Source organism: Prionailurus viverrinus, chromosome A1, assembly GCF_022837055.1.
Source record: "Prionailurus viverrinus isolate Anna chromosome A1, UM_Priviv_1.0, whole genome shotgun sequence".
Classification (NCBI taxonomy): Eukaryota; Metazoa; Chordata; class Mammalia; order Carnivora; family Felidae; genus Prionailurus; species Prionailurus viverrinus.
Genome location: NC_062561.1, coordinates 232,280,168 through 232,305,437, shown reverse-complemented (window position 1 = coordinate 232,305,437; position 25,270 = coordinate 232,280,168). Strand labels below are relative to the sequence as shown.

Sequence of the window (25,270 nt, the reverse complement as noted above, 5' to 3'; positions counted from 1 at the left end):
AACGTCCTTAATCTGATGAGATTTTCTTGGCCTCTAAACAAGGATTTCTCAGTAGGCACACACAGACTATTTGATTCTGAAGTAACAGATACAAGTTTTTTGCGTTAGCTGTCCTTGAAGGCTCTCAGTCCATAAAGCTTGTCAATTCTAATTTGCTTTGAGTGACCTGAGATAGAAAGGAAGTGTGGTAGAAACCCTTTGGGCTTTTAGCAACCCAAGCGCAGTCGCTCATTCAAACTGGAACGCTTACAGCTTGTTTCTTGCACGCACTAACAGGACTTCTTCATCAGGAACCTATTTTTCAGATGAAAGTCAAAACATGAATTGTTGACATCCTTTGAAAAGGCAACCAGCTAAGATATTATGGCTCACCGAGGAAAAACTTGATTGCTCAACATTGTGCCAGTTTTCCAGTCATTTTTAAGTGGAATAAACCCATTAATGTAATCACATGAAGCAGAGAGAGAAGAGGTTCCAAATTAGTGGTAGTTATGCAAACGTCCTTCTTATTTCAATGAAAGGTATTTTGTAGAAAAAAAGGGAAGTAGGGTATTCGCGGCGGGCGTGATTGAAGCCCAGGCCGGAGTCTGCATGTCAATGAAATCTCAGCCTCCCTTTGCTGTAATAAAACAAGCTCCCATCTCTTTTTAAGGTAAAGTGTTTGTTAAAGATTCATTAAAACTAATTCCATCAACAATTCGACAACAAAACCTAGTAGAGTTAAATATTTAAACTAAATCTTAGGGGCCAAAAGGGAGTATTTGCAGTTTAATACAGAAATAAATACCACCTGACATACCAGTTGTTTTCATTAGTTTGTTTCAGCTCTGGTGCTTCTAATGGAATTTAATTAAATTGATTTGGCTACTTAAAGGTACAGTAAACACGGAGAAGCTTCTTCTATAGTACAGACTTTCCCCTCTATCCAAAAGTTCACTTGACGCCATTTTTTCCCTTATGAAGGACTTACCTTAGAACCTGTTTTCACTAAATGGAAGAAATCCACAGAGGATTTCTGCTTTTATGAAATGGAAATTGCCGCTTCACTTTACACGATTTCAGTTTACAAAAGGGTTTACAGGAGCACTCTACTTTTGGATAGTGGGGGAAACCCGTACCATCTTTTTTTCAAAGCAAATACCAACTAAATCTATTTCAGGAATTCAATTTACTGCCATGGGTCTAATTCTGAAGAATCAAGATGACTGAGAAGACTCAACAGGCTGGAAAGAAATTTATAGAAGTTGGTCAAAGAAAGCGTTCCATTGTTAACGACCAGTAGTTAATTGGTACCAACAGAATGCAGGAAAAACGCTCAGAAAATTGAAATAAGACCAGTTCAGTTCTTTTGTTTCCCTGGTGTCCCTTCTGAGGCCTTAAAACAAAGACCTGAGGTGGATGATCTTTAACAATGCCCTCTGCGTTCCAGTTCGTGCTGCAAAATTAAATTCGGGGTGAACTGAAGAAAGTCCAGTGTTTGACAAATTCAAATGTCTCATTTCTAGTGCATCCCATTCTGACATCTGAAAAGTCAAGTCTTTTACATCTGTACTCATCAGTGATCAGCAAGTTCAAATCTCAGTCCGGGTCCCAACCTTGATGTCTTCCCATCCCCCCCTTACTGAAACGTGCTGCAGACCGTGGACATGGAAGCAGGGTCACTGAACGCGTCCTCTGCTAAGCTTCAGCTCTAGAGTGGGGACATTGCTGGGTTTATTTAATAAACATTAATAAGTGCCTGGCACTGTTCTGGGCACAGGGGCTAGAACAGAGGGAGGTAGCAATGGCTCCTGAGGGGGAGATAGAGGGAAGATGGACATTTAAGATATGATCACATCACATTACTTTTCTGGTAAGAGCCATGAAGAAAAAGTACAAGTAATTATAAGGGTTCTTTACTAGCCTTGGAGGGTTGGAGAGAGTCAGGGAGATTTCCTTGAGGAAGTGACCATTAAAATGAGATGGAAATAGATAGGCTTGGTGGGAGAAGAGAAAAGGCATATTTTGCTGAGGAATGAACCTATGCCCATGCAGTGCAAAAGCCCTGAGGTGGGCACAGCTTTGTGCTTGTAAGGAAGAGCACAGACAGGAACTAGGAGGCCAGAGTAGCTGCAAGTGACTGAGAAGAGGTAGAGGGAGGTGAGCTTGGAGAGACGAGTAAGGCTTTCTCTTGAGAGATACTGGAAGCTACTGATGAGTTTTAAATCAGGACACTGACAAGGCTAGAACTGGATTTATAAAAGTGTATTCTGAATGCTTAATGGACAACAGGCTGAAGATGGTAAAGTAGATCCCACAAAACCAATCAGGCAGCAACTGGACCAGGACTAGCGGTCCACCATGATGGTGATGGAGGTAACGATGGGAGAGGTAGCTGGACTTGAGAGACATTTAGAAAATAGACCCTGTAGGGCTTGGTGGAAAGTACAGTGGAGATAAGGAAGAAAGAGGTACCCTGAGATAACTCCCAGACTTCTGAAAAGAACCACCAAGTGGGTGCTCTTTACTGAGATGGGCGACAATGGAAGAAGAGATTTGGGGGAGATATGGAGAGTGGCTTGTTGGATGTGTGGACTGTTAGAGCCTGTGATCTACTGAAGTCGAGATGTCACGTGGTCATTGTGTATATAGGCTTGAGTTTAGGAGTGAAGACCATGTAGAGAAATAAATGTAGATGCCATTGGCATTCAAATGTATTTTTAACACAAGGGAGCAGATAAGCTCATCTATAATGGAAGGAATAGGGAGAAAAGCAAAGATGCCTCAGGGAAGACCAGGGGCCCCGCACAAAAGACTGAGTGGGAGTGCCTTGGGAGGTCAGAGAAAAACCAGGCAGGAAGGAGTGGGGGCAGAGAAGCCCAGAGGAGATCATGCAAAGGAGGAGGAGATGGTCAGGACTACTAATCGCTCATCCAAATCCATTTCCTTTTGTTCCTGGACACACACTGAACCCCCATGTTCCAGCTTGCCTTGCAGCTTCCTATGGCTGTGTGATGGGGATCTAGCCCATTGAGGGCGGAGGGATAGGGATGTGCCATTGCTAGTATGGTGGCAGGTCTTACAGCCTTACACACGGTAGGACTCTGGGCTCCGGGCTCCTGAACGTCCACAAAGAGAAGAGCTGATCTGCCCACGTGAACACCTGTCCAGAATGGTTGCAAGAACAGGAAAATAAACTTCTACCAAGTTGTATCATTGGACGTTTAGGTTTGCTTGGCTCAGCTGGAAGCCTTCCCTGATGAACACGGACAGTGGAACTGGTTGGAACACTGTGATCAGGAGCAATTTCAAGACAGGCATGAGGACAGACATCATGTCAGATTTTGGGGGTGAGAGCCTAACACAGAAAGTGAGAAAGCAGGCACGATACATGAACTCCAAAACCTTCTAGAAACGTGACTGTGAGGGTGGGAAATGTGAGGACAGGAAGTGATAAGGCAGAAGATGGAGGAGGATGGGCAGGAGAGGACATTTCTTGTTTTTAAGACAGAAGTACAGACAGAATGTGTCCCCACAGAGGAGGAATGATGATTGGGAGAGGCGGAAGACACAAGAGGAAAATCAACAGAGTAAGGTTCTCACTCAAAGAAGATGTAATAGGAAGCATGGATATTAAGTAAGTAAAACATATTTTGGAATAGGACTCAAGAAAGAGAAGCATAAAATAAAGCAAGCAAGAAATCACAGCTGAAGTGCCATGGTGTATTTGGAAAAGTTAATCCAATAGGTAGATATTTACTTCTGTATTTCCACTACGTACAACAGAGCTTGGGCTAGAGTAGGGACTCAATAAACATGTGTTGGATGAATGAATGAAGTAACTAGGGATGGCCATTTGCTAATAGGATTATGACGATGGCTCCAAGAGAATCACATGTCGTTAAACAAGAAGGGAGAGATGATGGGGGTGTTACAGTACAGACTGGTGCCGAGAAAAAAGCAATTGATGTGTATTTTATATTTTTGATGTTCCCTATTGCAGCTTCATCACAGGGGGCTGCTGACAGCCTGTCAGGGGCACCGTGCTACAACAGAACAAGGAGCAACAACAGGAAATGTCTGAGGTGTATCCACACCCCACGACCTCTGCACTTCTTCCCTGGGGTGCAGCCAATATACCTTGCACTGCTCAAGTGACAGGAAGTGTCTGAAACGTTACTGTCCTTCCTCATCCCCCACTGAACTGGTCTCTCTGCATGGACCAAGGATTCATGGACACGAGACAGTCTTCATAATTGAAGCCAACTGGAAATTATTGTAGGAGGATTTTCAACTTAATGAAAACACCGGGGGATCTTCTGAAGAATGTGGTTTTTGTAAATACTGGCTACCAATACCAAAAGGCCATTGGTGTTAGCCCACCTCATGTGAATGTGGTGGGGGTAAGCATCTCAGTAGCCTTCTCTTTCATTTTCCCACTTTGCAATAAAAACTCTGTTTTTTGGTTAGCCTCGTTCTCAGCTCCCCTGCAGGGAGGTATGGCCATGTGACTAAGACCTGGGAATATGGAAGCTATGCCCTCCTCTTCTCTCTTCCTCTCCAGCTGCTTGGAATGTGGACACAGTGCTAGCCAATGGTGGAGAATGAACAGAGACGGTGAATACTGATAGAAGGAACCAGAAGCCCTGGTCTGGGAGGTGTGGTGTCAGACCAGGACTGTTACACTCTTATGCGAGACAAAAGACAAAATACGGTCTTCAGGGTTAGCATGTCTCAGGTCCAGAATCTACAAGATCAGGCTGAGAATTCACTAGAGGGCACAGAGCTTGCAAGTGAGGAGAGCTTCCTTGGAGATGGCTGATGGGCTGGGCATTCCCCACTTTCTCTCTTCTGAAGCCTGGGGAGCAAACTACCCATTCAGCATGACCGTGGACTCTCTGGAGGGCGAGGTTTGCAGGGACTGGTGTCTTCAGCAGATACACAGACTCAGCGGCAGAGATGGACTGATCATGGAGCTCCAACAGCTTAGATCCCAGGCCTATCCACTGCCTGAGCCCCTTCCAAGACCTGTCCAGAAATGTATATTCACAAAGCCTACGCTTCTTCTGAATCCAGACTTCCCAAACTACCTATGCTACAGAGGCAGAAAACCTGCACCCACCCTGACTTATGTGCAGTAGAGCAGTGGAATCCTGAGGCTGATGGAGAAATCAGAAGAGTTAGCTGGGGGAGGCTAGGCCCAGGCCAGGGCTTCTCAGTTGCGAGGTGGTTCTTCTGAGCAAACCACATCACTGCTCCCACGAGAGAAGGACCAACGACAGGCTAAAACCTCACTGGCCAGGCTGGGCTATGCTCGCCTCTCTTCTTCCTTCCCTTCCAGAGGCTGGTGGGTGGATGGGGTTGGGACAGGGGAAGGAACAGCTTAGGTGAGGGAGAGATAGGAACGGGGAAGAAACTGATCACACTTTCTGCTCAAGCAATTAAGGCTCTCATAGACATAAATAACATCATCCCAACTGCTGTCATCCACTAAAAAACAGCAGATAAGGTTCAGCTAATTGCTTAAAGTAAGAAACAAGAATGGTTGTAGACTCCCATTAAGCTTAGGGAATTTTCTTGTTCCTGATTCAATCCTTTTTCCCTGCCTTTGGTCTCTGGGGTATTTTTGTGGGTTTTGATTTAAAACGTTATGGGTAAAGCCTCGTGGAAGAGTGGAGGCACAGAGGAAACGTTCAGTTTGGGTGCCGCTCTGCAGGATTTCCCGACGTGGACATCCATCCCAGCAATAGCTATAACTTAGTCACTTCTTGTTTAGCAACTGCCATGTGCATCGATTTCCACTTTTGCACAATTGATTTTTGCTTCTCTTCCCATTTGTGCCTTTGTTTTTGGACAGATATCATATGATGAGTGTCTGAGAAGTGTCTCAGAGAGGTCAGGGGACCTCATGAAGAGAGACCTTATTTGTCGATATAAACGTCAACAAGCAAACGCCCGGATTTATGGAGGAGACAGTATCATAGCTGAGTTTAACCTCCGCCTGTTTGTTTCTTACCCCAACTTGACATCAAGTGATTTAGAAAAGAAAGAACCTGAGGAGTTGCGATTATAAGTCTTGAGGATACTGGGCTTGGGTTGTTCCAGAAACTGGCCGAAGTCTTTATGTCCTTCCAGTCATCTCTTGAAGAATTTTCCGGCACATTAGAAAGATTAATAAATTCCTTGATAAAATGACAGCTCTACACTCAGTAGCTTAATTTATGTCTATAGAGGATTTACTGCTTTTCCATCAACATCTTAGATACTCACAAAGCAAAAATCTAATTTTCAAAATGGCAACATGTGAAAGCCCTTCTTACCGTAAAGCTTAAAGATCAAAATTTTGAAATTTTGACACCGTTGTGTTTTTTTTCTTGACAATATTTCAAAACCGCTTTCCAGTTCTCACTGGGATCCAGTACTGATTTTTAAATTTTTTTTCATGTTTATTTATTTTGAGAGAGAGAGAGAGAGAGAGAGAGAGAGAGAGAGTGTGTGAGTGGGGGAGGGGCAGAGAGAGAGGGAGACACAGAATCCGAAGCGGGCTCCGGGCTCCGAGCTGTCAGCGCAGAGCCTGACGTGGGACGTGAGTTCAAGACCTGGCCGAAGTTGGACACTTAACCGACTGAGCCACCCACGCGCCCCTCCAGTACTGATTTTTTCAATGTCTAGCAGGTGAGGATGACGAGTCCATGACTCCCGTTTGTGGCAGAGGGACCATGGGCTCGTCTGTGCATTGTGGCCTCCCCAAAGCAGTGAAAAGCCACACAGGGGCTGTGTCCACTCTCTCATCCTGTATGGTCTGGACATTGGAGGAAATCTGCAGGCATCCCTCACCCATCTATAATTACTTATTGATTTCTTGTTTTGCGAGTGCAGTGCTGGCAAGAGCCAATGAAATGAACACGGCAGCAGTAAGAAAAGGGAGCCCTGTGTGAGACGGGCCGTGAAGGGCATGACTCCAATCCTCCCTAAGCTCATCAGTCACTGGCTGAATGGTGCGCACAACCTGAGAGTCTATCTTCCCGACAATAAAAGGAAGGACATTTAAAGATTCGTTTTATGTTCTGCTTCTCTCATCCCGACGGCAAGAATGAATACAATATCTCTATCCAGAGAAACACGACTTTACTCGGTTTCCAGCACAAACAATTTGGCATTCCGGGAGACACCAGCTCATTGTGAAAGATAACTGATGTTTCTGGGTGGGGGCCACGATAGGAGTACAGCTGCGAGAACACTGGGCGGTGAATATTAGTGGAAAGAATCAGTCTGGTGTCTAACCCAGATGATTGTCAACACGAGGGCGATTCTGACATCTGATCTGGCTTTGATTTGACTCCTGCATTTATGGACCAGGGATTTTAATTCACTCATGGACAGGTTGAGTGGATGCTGTTCTCTCTGGAGCCCTTTGAATTTCTTAGAGCAAACTAATAAGGCTCAGTATCATAAGCTAAACACTGTGACCCCCTCCTTGACAATAGGGACTGTTCTCTCCCTTTCCACAGTCTGTTTTAAGAGCCCAGCGTGTTTTCTAAGCAGGAAGTCCAGGCAGAAACAAAGCAATGCAAGAACAGAGGTACATTTCCCTCATTCCTGATCCTTTTCTTTCTGCACCTGATACTCAGAGGCATTTTCGCTGTGGTGCCCTTGAGCCTTCCTGCAACGTCTGCTCCATCTCAGGATATATCTGTGCCTCAGAAGACGGAGCGGGCCCACTGTGCCTGGAGGGCCATGATTTCTCATTGAGTGATCACCCGAGGAGGGTCCCCCTGGCATCACACGATGGCCTGGGGTGACTGCAGGTTGCCAGTGAAGCTTTTCTTGGAACCCTCTGGGGTCGTCTTTGTGGGGCACAGTGGCCTTACCAGCTGAGTGCCACTGAGACCCAGAGACCAGCACGTGGCCTGGAGGTACAGAGAGACAGAAATAACAAAGAGCCGCGGTGCTGAGCTGGAGATCTAGGATGAGTCCCGCGCAAGACAGATGCCGTGGCAGGTGGCAGGGAACCTCCTGGCCGGCAACCTGACCGAGGGGCCAACCGCAAAGAAGGGGGGGGAACAACACCAGCCAGTGAAACCTTCAGGCTCGCTCCTTGGAATCCCTTATTAAGAGGTCATTTTGCCCTAACGTGAGCGCGAGCGTGATGACCTCGTTTGCACCTTTACTGACTGAATACTAACGTAGAACCGTTTAACTATGATGGAAGAAAGATTTGGATCCAAAGCCTAAAAACAATGTGCTAAATCTGGTCCACATCTGAGTCCCAGCGATAAGCAAGCCTACATTTTCAGTGACTGCTGGGTACAGAACACTTTAAGGCAAAACAGGCCATGGACATTTTAAAACCCAATCCTGTTACTGAATTTGTGTTCAGGAAGATCCAGCACATTGGTCTTGGACCTAACGCCTCATGAAGACCAATAAAACAATGATCTGTACTGGCTAGGAAGGAGATAAATGCCAATTTTCCATGTCATTAAGCCGAGGGTTGCATACAAAGCCTTCAGACACTGGCAGCCAAGAGGGGAAATCTAGAAGTTTGGAGAACAGAGTAATCAAAGTAGTTCAAGTAAACTAAGAACCTCAAGTTTAAAAAAAGTGGAGCCATCTGCTTTATTTTTGCCCGAGGGATAGACTGGATTTATTCATTTTCTTCCTTCCGATTTTCTAGCACATAGTAGTGCAGCCTCTTTCGGGCAGTGTTTGCTCATTTTGCATGTAATTCAGGATTCTGCTCTTTAGGAGTTGGTATTTTTTTTTTCAATGTTTATTTATTTTTGGGACAGAGAGAGACAGAGCATGAACGGGGGAGGGGCAGAGAGAGAGGGAGACACAGAATCGGAAACAGGCTCCAGGCTCTGAGCCATCAGCCCAGAGCCTGACGCAGGGCTCGAACTCACGAACCGCGAGATCGTGACCTGGCTGAAGTCGGACGCTTAACCGACTGCGCCACCCAGGCGCCCCTTGGTAGTTTTTTTTAATGTTTATTTATTTTTGAGAGAGAGAGAGAGAGAGAGAGAGAGCACGAGCCGAGGAGGGGCAGAGAGAGAGAGAAGGAGACACGGAATCTGAAGCAAGCTCCAGGCTCTGAGCTGTCAGCACAGAGTCCGATGCGGGGCTTGAACCCATGAACCGTGAGATCATGACCTGAGCCGAAGTCAGACGCTTAATCAACTGAGCCACCCAGGCGCCCCAGGGGTTGATATTTTAATTGTACTAGAGTCAGAGGCAAGTTTCATTGCCATTTCTATTAAGAAATGACTTGTGATATAAGTTCACAATGCAAATCCTCCCGCAATTAATATTTGAACCCAGCAAGAAAATTGTTTTCTATAAAAGTACAAATAAATCTGGGGCACCTGGGTGGCTCAGTTGGTTAAACATCCAACTCTTGGTTTCAGCTCAGGTCATGATCTCATGGTTTGTGGGACTGAGCCCTGTGCTGGGCTCTGCACTGACAGTGTGGAGCCTGCTTGGGATTCTCCTCCTCCCTCTCCCTCTCCCCTTCCCCACTCGTGCTTTCTCTCTCTCTTTCTCTCTCTCAAAATAAACATTTTTTTTAAAAGTACAAAAAATTCTTTTTAGATATTAAATATTATGGCACCTTCTGCTGCAACCTTTTTAGCTGTAAGCTCAAACTATTCATAATGCTTAGAAGTTTGAATTAAAAAAATTTTATTCATTCAAATGGAAATACCTTCCAGTTATTTGAAATTATAAGGAATGGCCTTAATTCAGCCCTGGAGGAGGTCAGAAGGATGATTTTCAGGGTAGGTGATATAGAAAATGTAGGACAAATGAAGAAGATTAGGTGGGCAAGTGGGGTGGTGGGGCATGGACTGTGGAAGGGCTTTGGAGGGTGGGGAGAGAAGGAGGGAAAATGACCTGGGGACACAGGAGTTCAGTATAGCTGGTGGCTACATGTAGGCAGAAGGCCAGGGGTGAGCTGGGGAGCTAGGCTGAGGCTGCTCCTAAAAGGTCTCGACGCCTGAACTAAGATGTTTGGACTCCATCCTGAGGCAATGGGAGCCACTGGAAGGTATGGCTCCCAAGAGTCACTTAGTCAAAGTTGCTTTCTAGAAAGTCTGCCCTGCTTGCCCTTTGGAGAATGGCCTGGAGAAGAGGCAGCCTGAGGGTGGAGAACCCAGTTACAGGTCTGTGGCAATCATCCAGAAGAAAGAAGCCAGCTGTCTCACGGTCATGACCATAGGAAGAAGCAGACGGAAGCAGAAGCGTGGGGCTTTGTGGTGGGATGGATGCAGACAAGTGAAGGAGAGGAGAGAGCCAGCGATGGTTCCTGGGTATGGGCTTAGGTGAGGGAGGTTGTAGGACGAGGAGTCAAACCCAGGAGGGTAGGTCAGTTTGAGATCCAGTTTTGTTTGAGGCATCTGAGTTGGTTATCTGGCAGGTGGCCAGATGTACAGACAGACAGACTCGGAAGAGCCCTACATGTGGGCGGTAACTGAAGCCCAGGAAAGAGTCCAGAGACCAGGAAGAGGCTGTGCATGAGATAAGAAAGATCTAGACACAGGGGTGCCTGGGTGGCTCAGCGGTTAAGTGTCCGACTTCGGCTCAGGCCATGATCTCGCTGTTCATGAGTTCAAGGCCCGCGTCAGGCTCTGTGCTGATGGCTTAGAGCCTGGAGCTTGCTTCGGATTCTGTGTCTCCCTCTCTCTCTCTGCCCCTCCCCTGCTCATGCTCTGTCTCTCTCTGTCTCTCAAAAATAAATAAACACTGAAAAAATTTGTTTCAAATAAATTAAAAAAAAAAGAAAGAAAGATCTAGACACACACCCGGGGGACATCACATTCAAGCATGAACAAGAAGATGAGCCCAAGAATGATGAAGAAGCAGCAATCAGACAACTTGAGGTGACTTAGGGGACAGTGATGTCATAGGAGTCACCAGAAGAATATTTCTGTGAGTGATGCTGTTTTACGACATCATTTTCAGACTGAAAAACACACAGGATCACAGCAGGGCCCCTTATCAGGGAAACGTGGCATGCTATTTACTAAGTCAGGGCTTGAACTCATGTCTTCTTTTTGCCGTCCTAGATTCCACCATCCTCTATGTAATGTTAGTCTTCAGTACATGTGACCTGCACACACACGGGTTGGCACTAAATAAAATAACAGCCTTCACTTCCCTTCTAAAACCATGGCAACTTACATTGTCATTAATGGCCTCCCTGTAAAGCCCTGTGTAACCTGGTTTACTTATACCCTTAGAGTGCAAGCTGGGGCACCAGAGAGGCATCTAGGGGCCAGGAGGAGAGAGGGTAGGGAAACCAAGGAGGAAGAGAGCTATGAAAATGTAGAAGCCAATAATGATCATGATGATGATGGTGATGGCCAAATGAAACCCTTGGATCCAAACATCCAGCTGCCTGTGAACAGAATGGCAGAGAGCATTTGTCAGCCAAATGGCATGAACAATGAACAATTTTAGAACTCCCATGGGCATATGACTTTCCAGTTTACAAAGCTCTTTGATGATTACTGTCCCATTGGGCACAATCAGTGATCCTACCAGGCATGTGTATCTGTGTTTACCGCACGGTTGAGAAAACCAAGGGGCGGGGTGGGACTAACAGAGAGATGCCCGATGTCTCCATCAAAGGATGTGATGGGTCTTTTGACGCCAGACTGGAACACAAAGCAGAAGGCAAGTATCAAGAAGCCCCGGCCTCCCAAACCTGTAGGGCCCTGAGGACATGTCCGGATGCCTAGAGAGAGCATTCCACCAGGTAGAATTGCCACAGACCATTTTAAGAGGTTATTCACTTCTCTGGAGACTCCGCATTAGTAATGGCTGGTGACCAGTTTCAGATAAAGGCTATAAGACCACACCAGCACACCTGTGAGCATTGACAGTGAGACCTGGTGAACTGAAGGTCTGTGCGCTGTCCGTCTGCAGGAAGGCACCACAGGGCTGCCCAAAGTCAATTCCTACCTAATAGGCAGGGAGGTCTCAAGGCACTTGCCATGTCACGCTGCTAGTGAGGGGCAAGCCGCTCCTTGGATCTCTGGCCATGTGATTCTAAGCCTTGTGCTCTTTGTACTTCACCAGGTGGAAGGATGAGCCTCCCCGGCACTCACTTGCTCTTGAACCTTATGGGCAGGTGAGTGCCAGCACCAGGGAAGCCCAGTCTCACTCTCTTTCTTCCGTTTTAACTAAATTTGGAGGAATATTCTCATTTGGGGGTGCCCCCTTACAGAAAGGATCCTGACAAACTTGCACTCATGTAGGAAAAAGAGAGAGTCGTGCGAAGGTCATGGAAATGCTGATATATTAGAACTGAGCATGTCTGGCCTGGGAAGGCATGATCTCGTGGAGATGGAATGACTAGCTTCAAAAACAGGAAGGCTATCGTAGAGAAGAAAAATTAGACTTTTCAGAATGGCACTGGAGGGCAGAAGTTGCTGATCAAGAGATTCTTACTTAATGCAAGTAAGAAGTTCTGAATAACCACAGCTACCCTAAAATGGAATAATATGCCTCATTAGACAGTGAATGCAATTGATATTAAATGTATTTGAACACAGGGAAATGACTACTGGAGCTTTTACTGCCTTTCTTCTTCTAGTAAAATAACCACCTTCCTCCCGCCGTAAAGTTTAGCGAGGATCACGGCTGCTCGCTTTTCCCATCCTGCCTCGTAGCTGGGTGCGGCCATGCGACTGAGTTCTTGGTGCGGGGATGTGAGCAGGAGTTCAGCACTTTTTGTATCCTTGCTTACAAGGACCTCACTGGTCCTCACTTCCCCTCTCTCTCTTCCTGTGTGCTGGAATGAGAGACGGCCGAGCTAGGGAACTTTGCCTACAAAGGCAAGGACAACAAGGCAAAGTACAGCGACAAGATGGCTCCTGGAATCACCTGCTGGCCCTGGGCCACCTGCCTTTTAAGTCTTTCTGTTAGAACAGCATAGCCTGCATCCCAACCGGTATAACTAGGTCTGGGAGATGCCGTACAGACCATGAAGGCATTATATAAGGGTCTGCAAACAATGATTTCTGTAATCGTATAACTCTATGTCTCCCCACCACCCCAATTTTGTCTCCTTTCTTCTAAAACCAGCTGTCCCGATGGTCCTTACCAGGGTCAAACATAAGCACCCCATTATGTCAGTGACCTCAATTTCCTAAAGTACCGAGGTTTGAAGAAGTCCAGAATCATTGACCTCCAGTTTGTCCTTCATGCCTATATCAAGGGTTCATCTTCTTTTCCAATACCAAACAGCCTCTGTGATGATACAGCGGATAAAGAGGTTTTAAAGTTCTGTTTGTGGTTATCCAAACTTAAGGACTGGTTAAAAAAAAAAAAGAAAGAAAAAAGACGGTGTATGAGGCATGTGATAAAATCCTTTTACAATTGTTGATTTTCCTTTAGGCAAAAAAAGTCCAGGCCTCACTGAAGTTGAAGGTTCAGATAATACAAATATGTTTTGGCTCACAATGTGTCAGGGACCAAACATAATTTTGTATTGGTCAATAACACACCCAGCCAGAAGAATATTCTGATGTATTAAATGTGTCTCTCTATGTAAAATAAAGTCATTGAGCTAATGAAATGAGACCCTGGCCTCTGTGTCTGAGCCCTGGGAGGAAATTAGCCAGTGACAGATGGACCTTTAATTCTGTCTGATAGATATGCCATTTCCATTTCTCTCTTTCTACTCATGTTTTCCTCTTGCGCGTAATGCCTCTATGTCTTACCTCCTGATTTATGCAAACTCCATGAATTCTTCAAGATTTTGCTCTGTACTTTTCTTAGCCCTAGTTCATCCAGTAAATTTGTAGTACGTATCTCTGAAACTATTGAAGTTACTAGTAATTATTCCATATTTCATTAAAAAATTTTTTTAACGTTTATTTACTTTTGAGAGACAGAGATAGAGCATGAGCCGGGGAGGGGCAGAGAGAGAGGGAGACGCAGAATCCGAAGCAGGCTCCAGGCTCTGAGCCATCAGCCCAGAGCCCAATGTGGGGCTCGAACCCACAAACTGTGAGATCATGACCTGAGCCGAAGCGGGACGCTCAACCGACTGAGCCACCCAGGTGCCCCATTCCATATTTCATTTTTACCCACATTAGCTACTTCCCATGTCTTATGTTTTCTCTGAAACTCTTCTTCCTTTAAGCCTACGATAGATGTTTAATAAACAGATTTGAAGCGTGGAGAATTAAAAGATACGGATCAGACATTTTTTCAATGATATGCAAATTGTCAAGGAAGAACAAAAAGGAAATCTATTTCCCCACTGATTAAAAACAATTCACAAGCATGAATGAATCTGGTCTTCTCACCAAAGGAGTTTTCAAAAAGAAAAGCTTTTGTGAACGGTGAGCTCTGCTATTATGATATTGAGCATAAAGGTCCTCATTTCATTTCACAACCGCATAATTTGGAAATTATTAAGAACGGCTCTTTCTCCACCTTTTTAAATCATGGGTCAACTGAAAACATCACCACGGGTCAACTGAAAACATTGGCATCCGTTTCTCCAGCTCATCCTCCTTGAATGTCCTCACACGAAACACATTTTAAATCATCTTTAGCTCTTGATTCTTAGCTCCATTAAATTCCTGTCAACACATTTTTCTCCTTCATGAAAATTAAAAGACAATTACACTTTCTGGACTGTACTACCGACACAGAAAGAAACTAAGATGGCCAAGTTGTACTAGTATTCAACAAATAACTTGTAGAGTCTCTAAAAGCAGTTCCCCTTCGATGCACATAAGTAGGGGAAGGTGTATTTCAGCAAACAAATGTTCAGGATCCAAGGGAAAGTGGAGTTTATTTGAGGCAGTAATATTTCATCGAGCTTCCGGAGCCACCGATTCAGAACGACCAGCTCCCTTCTAATTGATAGCGTGTTCTTCATGCCAAGCTGCCTGTTCAGCTGAAGGATCCTGCCCTGGGAGAGAATTCATTTGGCTTCTGGAGGAGTCCAGGAAGGAACGAAGTAGGGATTCTGGGATGTGAATTTCAAGCAAAACAAAACGTAACCCCAAACATTTGAGAGAAGGGCTTACGCTGACGTGCCAAATATTTAGAAAAGAATATAATTAATCTACAACACTCCCCTAACACTGCGTTTTGCCATCTCGGTTTCAACTTAAACACACTTGCTCTTAGCAAATAGGAAAATCTTGAAAGAGAAATATATAGGCTAAACTTTGTAAACTCGAAGTGCAAAGTAATGAGAGCATAAGGGAGATAGACAGACCTTGGGGTAAGTCTACACACAGGCTCCAACTTAGCAGAACCAGTTATTAAATATTTACTCTTTTCCCACTGGCTTAGAAAAATTTCCCTCTGGCAAGATGGGTCTTGCTCTCTGTGATGTGACCTCTTGCCGCGGCCCCACATTCCCAACCCAAGAATGGCAGGCTAGGGGATGAAGGCAGCAGTGACGTTGGCTCCTCCTCCTTCTCATGCCTGTGGCCAGAGGGTGTAAGGAGGTACTCTCAGCAGTTGTTGAGGAAGCCCATGCCCCCCACCCCAGTCCTGTTTAAGCTTTCTGAATCCCTACGGAGATCCATGCCTACACTATTCTCCCTGCGGATTAACGATGGTCTCTTCCCTGTCCATCCACTCAAATCTATCACGGGATCATCAATCCTTTAAGCTATCCACATTTGCTGGTCCAAGAACAACAGAAACAACTTCTGAGACACATTGTTAAAACATTCTCCCCTTCTAACCCTAAAAGGAAAAGTTATACACCCTTTATTTACCATCACTTGGAAATGACATACAGAGCAAAATTTCTAGATGTGACATTTTTCCCTTATGATTTTACACTTGAAACCATTTTGGGGATGAACACCCTTGCGACATGTATGATACAAACTCCCTCCTGCCTCCTGAGAGTGTGCGGGACAAATGCCTAGCCTCTGCCTCCTGATGTGCACCCGTCATTAGGAACATCAGGCCTTTCCTGATGGGTGGTAACTCAGGGACGGTTGGGTGAGGCACACAGGGCAGGCTGTAGGGTCTTCTCCTCGTTGCTCTTGGGCTGTGACACTTCTTGGCTTCCTGAATTGCTTTTTACATTTTTTTTTCTGTCTTCTCTCCACCATTATTGTTGATGCCTGTTTTTTCTTTCTTTCTTTTTTTTTTTTTTTTTTTGCAAAATCGTTCAGTTCTTTAATTTTTAGTCTATTGTACAATATGGAAGCTCGGGAAAACAGTTACTTTCATTTCCGTGAGACAATCTAGGGTAAGACCCTATGCACATGGGTCTGTCTAATCCAGAAGGTTCTTGGATCTTAATGTATATTCGGGGACACTTGCTGACCCTTCTCTCCTGCTTCCTCATTGACTGTCCTGCCTTTTAGTTGTGTTTCCGTCACTCGGACTGTTGGACAAGCACTTTCCATGTCTATAATGTACGTGGTTGTGACCAGATAGTTTGTCTTTGGGCTCAGGGTCTGTGTGAACCAGGGACCAAGAAGGTAAAGCAAATCTTACCTTTTTGTAGAGACTCCTCAGATCTCGGTACTGCCACATGCTGTTTAGGACCTGAGACGCGGCCTTGACCACTTTGGGAGAGTGTCTGATAGAGAGAAGACACGTAAGATGGTAAAAGTGGGGCAGCTGGGTTTCAGACTGACGCTGACTCATCAGGATCCAGCGTTTACAGAAAAAAACCACATCCGTATGGCCTCCCGGCTCTTTCCCTCCCACCCCTGGGAGTGCAAGGGATGGTCCACCAGTCTCGAACCTTCCTCTCATCGGCACACCCATGAGGGCAAGAGATAGGAACACAGTCAGCTTGGCAAAGAATTTTCAAAATGCAAAAGGAAGAGCAGAGCCTTGAGTCTGAATGCAAATTTAGTGTTTGACTAAAAACACTAAAGTGGAAAAGAAAGAAGAGAAACACACCGATCGGGAAGGGCCAGATTTGGGAGTTTTAACGGCAGTGTTGTGTAATATCTGTGTAGCAGCAAGAAGAAAAAAAATATTTTCATTTTCTCAGCTGAAGCTTGAGAGCATGTATAGTGTTGGTTCCGCATGCTTACGTGATTACAGGGAGCTGCTCTCCATTTGCCGATGGTACCACGCACAAGGGACCGGCAGCGAAGGAAGATGTGTGTGCATGCTCTCTCACATGTATACACAGGAAGGCATAAGCATCTAGAAGTAAAGCCCTGTGTACAATTAAAGTTCCATCCTGCAGATCATTTTTTTTTTTTGAGTCATGGCTTTAAAATCGTTATGAAACACACAACAGCTAAATATTTCGACTTTTGGGTCGGTGCCAACCTGTGTCTCCAAACAGACACGAGGTCAATAAATCTGTGTTGCTTTAATGTGATCACATTCTTGGAAGTTATTTTGGCTGGTGGTGGCGGAAGCTATTAATTAATTACCTGTAGATACTTTATTCTAATGGCCAATTCCATAAACAGCTGCACCCTCTAGTGGCTGTTAGTGCCACTGTGGCCTGTCTCAGGGGCTGGCGCATTTTTCTATAAAGGGTCAGATAATAAATATACGCCACTCGGAGGGCCATATGGTCTCGATCACAGCTACTGAGCCCTGTGACTGTACCGCTAGAGGAGTCATAAATAATACATCAGCGAGTGGATGTGGCTGCGTTCCAATAAAATGTTATTTACAAAAGCAGGCAGTGCAAAAGCAGGTGGGATGTGGCCCCTGGCCTGTAGATTGCTGACCCCTGGTCTATGTGTATGGTGACTCCTGGAGTCGGGCAGGACATAGCCATTCATGAGGACTCCGAGGTGAACCCACCTGAAGCTGACCAGTGGGGCAGTGGCCCAAAGATTCCCAGAAGAGAAAATCTGAGTTGGGACCAAAAATGCCTTTGAAATAAAATGGCTTTTGAAATAAATAGAAAGTGAGCAGATGGTTAGATGGGATGAGGTTGAGGTTGGATAGGAGAGCCGGAGTAAGTGGAGGTTGTGAGGACATGCATTTTGTGATGGAATTATGGGATGTTAATACATGGTCAGTTAAATGTCTGCTATTTTCCTGGGTCTTTAAGTTTGCGATTTAGACCAAGTAAGTTGAAGGTTCCTTCATCCACTTGCTTACTGGTGACAGTAACAGCCATGCTTACTATTTTTATCACGGAGATGAAATACAATTTTGGCTGTGTTTGAAAACACTGGTTATATCATGCGTTTTCAAAAGAAAAAAAAGTAGAGTTCTCATAAATTCAATTTTTTTCACTATGAAAGATGAAACGTATATACGTAACACACATATTTTCCTTTACTAAATGCATGGTTGCTAAATGATCTCAGAATTTTTGTTAGTGTCATGCGCTACATGTAATATTAGGTTCCTTTGATTTAAAGACAGAGAATTTAGAGCTTTTCATGGATACAGGTACAGGTGTGTGTCAACCTTATATAATCAATTCAGGTTATATATATATATATATATATATATATATATATATAATCAATCAAAGGTTAAATGTTATGTGTTGCTGTATTTTATCATTGTTAGCTAGATATTTGTCCATGACAACAGTTAAGCAACTCTTGAGGAACATGCATTAATATTCAGATACTGGTAAGGTAGTCGAGACACAGCATGCAAAAATTATTCAGAAACAGTGTAATTTTTTTGTTTCTCCTTCTTGCTTGGGTACAAAATAGAAAAAGGCTACAAATGTGTAATAAATAGCAGGTTTTAACCTTTCAATTAAAATGCCAACACATCACAGGGTCATAACATGCGACGGTCAAAGACACATTGCTTTTTTTTTTTTATACTTTAATTTTGACCCATCACTAGACTGATACCATAGCAACTTCTACTTGAAAGACTATAACTATTGATTGAAGGACTGAACAATTGAGTGTTTCTAATGTGACAAGTGATTATAACCTAAGCCGCAATACACAGTTCCTTACTGACAAGTAACGGTTGAGACTGTTAATGGCTTTTCTGTCTCATGACAAAATGCAGTGACACAGTCAACCCTATTTCCTATATAATTGTTAAATTTAGAAAAAAAAACCCAAATGTACTTTTGAAAGAGATAGATGTGACAGGATGTCCATAATGGGTGTTTAAAATGACGTGAAAAGAATAATTTAAGTTATCCAGACTTGAAAATAGTAAGTATAAGATTCCTATAAGAGTCATTGATGATTATACCACACCTGATCTTCACCAACGTTGTCAAATGAGGGGTGACTGCACCGTTGGTGCAATTCATCGTGGGTGTTGAGCACAGCTACCCAAAGCCGCAGGACCCCAGAACCCCAGTGTTGGTGGTTGTATTAGCAAAACACAATGAGTTGTACAGTTCAAACAGACTATGACTGGCAACTCACCAGTCCGACTCATTAAAGGCGTGGCATACTTTAAATTTCTGTATATTTAGAAATAAAACACATAAATACAGAGTCGTAGAGAGGCATGTTTTTCCACCTGTGCCTTATGCTATCTGGAATTTACAAATCAGGTTTGAATTAAACTTATTTCTGTTAATAATTTTTAAGGACATTTTAGGGAGGGCAGATCTGTACAAATTAACCAGAGCAAACTGCTCTCCCTCTATTTTTCAATGATTAATCCCCAATTTAAAAAACTCTCCTTTCAATAAAGAATTTCTATTTTGTTAAAACTTGTCGAAGGCCTTGGGAATCTCAGCGCCTAATGTCATAACAGAATCGAGTGATAAGTGGTGAGTTTAGTGTTAAGATTCAGAACAGTTCTTCTGGATTCCTTTTAAGGGCGGTGAAAAGCAGTAACCAAATTCAAGTGTAGGTGGGAGATGAGGCTATCTGCAGTTATAAAAACCTTGTTTTGATCCCCAAATTAGTCATTATATAAAAAAGAGGTAAATCACATGGAAAGACGGCTGAGATAAGCAGGAAAGTAGGGAAGATGCCTGACTCAACCCAGTTCAGTACTGATTATTCAACTCGTGTGTAAATCTCGACTATTAGCTTTGGAAAAAAAAGGGCAAGGGCCAATGAAATGAAACACATGACTTTCTTAAAAGCAATTTTCAGTCAAGTCAAAGGACAGTTATGAGATCATCTATAGTGAAAGAAACTTCCCATTAACAATAATCAAGATTGGACAAGACCTATCAGGACCATTTTCTGGATTGGCATTGTGGATACACACTCTTTCATGGATGGTTTCCTGAAGTGATTTTTAGGTTAGTTTCACCAAGTAGTTTTATTTGACCATAGGACTGATAAAAACACCTCTTCTCTTTAAGGCCCATTTAGTGATGTATGCTACAGTAAGGATGTTCACACAATTGGAAGAAATTAACACACGCCAGACCACCCTCAAACTCCCTATTCTTACATTTCAGAGAAAAAAAAATCTTTGAACATCTCATGAATATGCACAAATAGGTCAGAATGTTTTGTGGACTATGGTATTATTGTGTGTGTGTGTGTGTGTGTCTGTGTGTGTGTGTGTGTGTGTGTGTGTGTGCGTGTTTGCTTAAAAAAGCATTGACATATTAAGCTCTTAATGTTCAAAACGGGTAAGCATTTCAATTAGAGATCCCAAAGTTCTACGGAAGCTCTATGAAGAAGAAAACCATGTGGTTTCGTGTTTATGTAGAAGAGCAACCTATTTTAAGTACAATATAATAACATACAATTCAAGCCAACTATCTATATGGCACCATTACTGCATGAGTCCAGTGGGGCCTCTCTACTTGATATAAAAAAGTATTCAAATCCTAATACTAAGTTGTTGACTGAACCTCTTTGAAGGTCTTAACCAGAAACCAGAGACTTTTTATTATACAATGGTAATATCCTGAATCAAATGAAATAATGAGAGAGAATTTCCAAATAGTCTCAAAGTACATCCTTCACAGCCCTTAATCATGGAAGAAAAATTATTTAGCGTTTAGCTGTGAAGAAATGGGGGGAGGCAGGGAGTGGAAAGTCAAGAAGTAGACCTTGGGTAACAAAAGGTTTACCCTCTTAATCTCATTGATTACATTGAGGGATTTCTAGGAGGCAAAATTTAATTAAGGTTTGTGAATGTTTCTGTAACACTGACAGCTTGCTGATAGACTGACACCCAGGCTTCTGAAGATATGTTTTGGTTGCATGCAGCAAGATACCATTGATTCTTAAATCAAATGGGGGACATTTCCATTTCCTGGAAGTGCAGCTCGTCAGACACAGAGCCTTATCTTTCTTTATTCCACTAGTGTAGAAGTCCTTCCTTACCACCATCCCCTCTGCAAAATTTCTATTCATGCTTTAAGACTTGATTATCACTTCTTGGATGTTAGGGCAGCCCCTTCCTCAGTTTTAGACTGGAAAGGACAGGCACAGTGACTTGTTAAACTAAACTATTTGCCTCAAACGCATGGCTAGCATGGAAGGATGGCAGGTCAGCAATGAGCTCTTGGGCTCCCCACTGTGTGCTCCCTCACCCTCCTTGCATGGCTTGCTCCGTACAGCTGATGAGGGAAAGGGCACGAGGATGTGGATCCATCATGAACACCCGGGCCTGCAACCACAAAGGAACAGCAACCACAAAACACTTTCATATACTCAGGTTAAGCGGGTTGTCTTTCCTAGTGTATGCATGCTGGATTGTCAAATGTATCTCTCCAGTATCATGGCAGTCACCAAGACTACCAGTTAAAATCAGCTTTCACCATGGGTGGGAAGCCTGGAAACCATTTGCTATTTCCCTCCTCTTGAATATCCAATGACATTCAACAATGTTACCCATGACCAATGGATGCTGCGTATACTTAGAACCAATTCTACCAATACCCATTCCACAGTGATATGAAGTCACCGTCCGACTTACTTATCTCCTTTGCTTTTGGAGATGCCAACCAACTTCTCGATGCCGCCCGCATCCCGTAAGGCCTTGGCGTTCTCCATGTTCTTGGTGATCACTTCGTGCAGGGTGCAGCAGACGGCTGTGACCGTGTCATCTGACATGGCCTTGCTCGCTGTGTTGTTGCTGTTGTTCCCACCTGGAAGCCTGTGGACGAGGTCTCGCATGGCATATTTGCCTTTGGGAGAAAAAAGTCAAGGGAAGAATTGAAATGAGGCCAAAATGGAAGACGAGGGGAGAGGCGATGGTAGGAACAGGGGAGAAAAACCGAGAACACAAGAGGCCACATTAATGCATTATTGTCTGTTTCTCATCACTGAAAATTCTCTGTTGGGTCACTGCTCTGTTGGGCATGGGTCACTGAACCCATACAGAGAACAGTTTTTCCCTCATGGTGAGTGCACGGACTTTCTGATGGATGTGGGATAGAATTTCTGGGCAAGTTAGTCCATGACTGTAAGCCTAGGCTTTTTAAACCTGTACAGCAAGAACACTAATGGTACCTATCTCACAAGGCTGTTGCAAAGATTAAATGAGTAAAAGTGTGTAAAGTATGTAAAATACGAGGAGTACTGAGGATGTGGGACTCTGTAGATGTGAGCTGTCAGTGGTTCTTGAAGTCAAGAAAACATATGGTATTCGAACATCACATCAAAAATACCTTGATGGGAACTACGTTGGGGCCTGAACTATTTAACAAGTCAGAGTCAAACCACAAACATATGGACAGCATGATCGTGTACGTAACTTCCGAGTTCGGGCCCTTATAAAACAAAGAGAAACACTCAAAGCAAGGGAGAGAGGCTTTACAAATGATGTATAACTAGGTGTCCTTGGAACTCTGGTAACCCAATGATCCACCTGTCTCTCTGATGGGATTTATTGTCTGGTTCTACCATATAACACTTACTAATTTGACACATTCCCCTTTGTGTGAAAAACAAAGAAAATAAAATCCAACTTTGCTTCCTTAATTTGCTTCATCATTATTAATCTTGCTGCTCTCAATGATAGAGGTACTTATAATGACATCTTTATGGAGTACTTTTAGTTTACAAAGCATTTTAGGCATTACCAATAACCCTGCAAGACATTAATTCATCCCACCTGCAGCTTCCAATTCTGTTCCATTAATTTACTTCTGGAACTAAGTAAATGAGTGCCTGTAGCAAAGTTGGCTGTTCTTAAATTTTTCAGATGGAATTGGCACGTGTCCAAATTAAAATCCCTTCCTTGTCTCCTATCCCCCAATTAGACATATTTAGCTAGCTCCCGAAAGCCATTTGAAATAGTTTTCCTCCATACATGTCCCTAAAGGATAGCCTCTTCTGCTGTTTAATCCTCCAGTGCGAGGTGCCTGGGGTAAGGAAAGGGAACTCATGGGAGAAGGCAATGGCATCTCCATTCCAGGCATTAATAAATAAAACACAGGCCCATATCATTTTGGTATCTGCTCTTATCCTATGTTTAGGTGGCTTATTTTAGCTTGGGCCAAAAAAAATGCTGATGTCTAAATTACTGAAATAGGAAAATGTCTTCGTTCACTTGATGGTAGCTGAGAAGTATCTGACAAAAATGGTTTGCCTGAAAACCCCCAAGCGTAGCATATTTATTTTCTAAAGACAATATCTAAAATAGTTAGGAGAAGATCCTTTGTGCATGGGCAGTTCTCTGAGCAACTTGCTGTATGTATTTATCATTAAATCACACTCGGCTCTGGCTAAGATTTTCCTTTTGCTGAGCTCAGCATACCGGGGCTTCATCAGGTCATTAACCCCCAGAGATTATATCGTAAGGCAAATCTGAGTTCCACAGATGTGAGAAGATGGATGAATGGGGGGATGGCTTAAAATTTTTCTTCCTAAGGGAAGTGATGGAGGAAGGGAACAGAAAGCTATTTCAATCACTGGGCATACAGGGGCATTCACGCTCCTGACGGAGTATGGAAGACTGTTTGTGACCTTGAACATCACTGAGGTTGAAAGCAAAAATGAAAAGAGAGAGAAGATTCGGCTGCAGCATTTTCCAGTTTTTGTTGTTACTGTCAGTTAAAAAGTTATCTCAGATAAATTTGAAGGTGTGTTTCATTTTGCATGCTTTCCAAATCCAAGAGCCGTGAATGAAATACAAGGTGTCCCCCTAACATTCAGGTGACACAGGCAACTGCTTCCTCCCAGAGCAGCCTCCCCCGCTTGCCCCACGACGCTGTATAAACACTGTTTTCCATTCCATGGAGAATGATAGGAGTCACCGCCATATATTACCTACCACAACCTGTCAAGGAAACCCGTTGGAATGATTTTATTTCTAATATTTCCAATACAGTTCACTGACATTTCACTGGACAATTGGAGATTTTTCATATATCTATTTCTTAGTCTATGTGGAGGGATACATTTTAGTCTAAATTTTTGACCATCCAAGTGGAGAGACAAATCAAGTAAAATCATTCCATAGAGGGGAAAACCTCTGAACAAAGTTTGTTAATTCTCTAAAGGGCATACAATTGTTTTAGCCTTCGATTATGCTTCTGAGAAAAGATGTCTTCTCATACTAGAACTTGAATCCTGTCATCATGTGAAATTTGCATAGCAAGAATAGCTCTGTGTGTGTGTGTGTGTGTGTGTGTGTGTGTGTGTGCACGTGCGTGTGTTCCGAAACTTGGAGGCTAATTGGGTGGGGAAAAGAGAAAACAGGAGCATAGAATAATTACAGCCATAAGTGACCTTGTGTGGCAGGCTAATAACAGAAGTCCAGGGAAGGGAGACTGCACTGGGGTTACCATGGAGGAACTGACATGGGAAGTCAGCATTCAGATTTTGTTCTATAGGTTAGGGGAGCTCCAAGACCAAGTTGATATCTTACAAAGAGAATTCTGGTACTGCAAGAAGGAAGGTTTCAGAATAGAAAGAATGAAGTTTGGAGAAACGTGTAGTCTTTCTGTTGACAATAAAACTCTGTTTCTCTGAACTTCTGCTGAAATTCTGAGCATTACAGCACAAGGTGGCTTTTGCCTATAATTATTCAGTGTCACATATTTTTTTTGTTCCCTAAGTTTCTAAACATTAGAAAGAGCTAAGAAGCCTTTGCTGCTACCAATAAATAAGAGGTGCTCCCTCTTCTGCCCCCCAGTCAAGCTTTTGGGTCTCTGAGGTCTGAGGTTTCTTTGGAGGTAAAAGGAGTTAATCCTCAGGTGCCTGGGTGGCTCAGTCGGTTACGCATCCGACTCTTGATTTTGACTCAGGTTCATGAGATGGAGCCCTGCATCAGTAGGATCTGAGCTGACAGCATGGAGTCAGTTTGGGATTCTCTTTCTCCCTCGCTTTCTGCACCCCCTCCCCCAGTTTGTGCTAAACAAACAAACAAACAAACAAACAAACATTAGAAAAAAAGGAGTTCTTGAGATTCTCTCTTTCCCTCTCTCTCTGCCCCTCCCCTGCCTGCACTCTCTCTC

The 25,270-nt window shown here is 43.7% G+C and overlaps 1 protein-coding gene across 3 annotated transcripts in view; it reads right to left on the bottom strand.

The window, feature by feature from the left end:
• The window catches only part of CTNND2 (catenin delta 2), a 941,962-nt gene that overhangs the window by 28,280 nt on the left and 888,412 nt on the right, over positions 1–25,270 (bottom strand). For all 3 annotated transcript variants that reach the window (XM_047878029.1, XM_047878014.1, XM_047878024.1), the window contains 2 exons: positions 21,784–21,994; positions 16,468–16,552 (listed from right to left, as the gene is read on the bottom strand). In XM_047878029.1, coding sequence (XP_047733985.1) covers positions 16,468–16,552; positions 21,784–21,994 — 296 coding nt within the window. The remainder of the gene's footprint in view (positions 1–16,467; positions 16,553–21,783; positions 21,995–25,270) is intronic.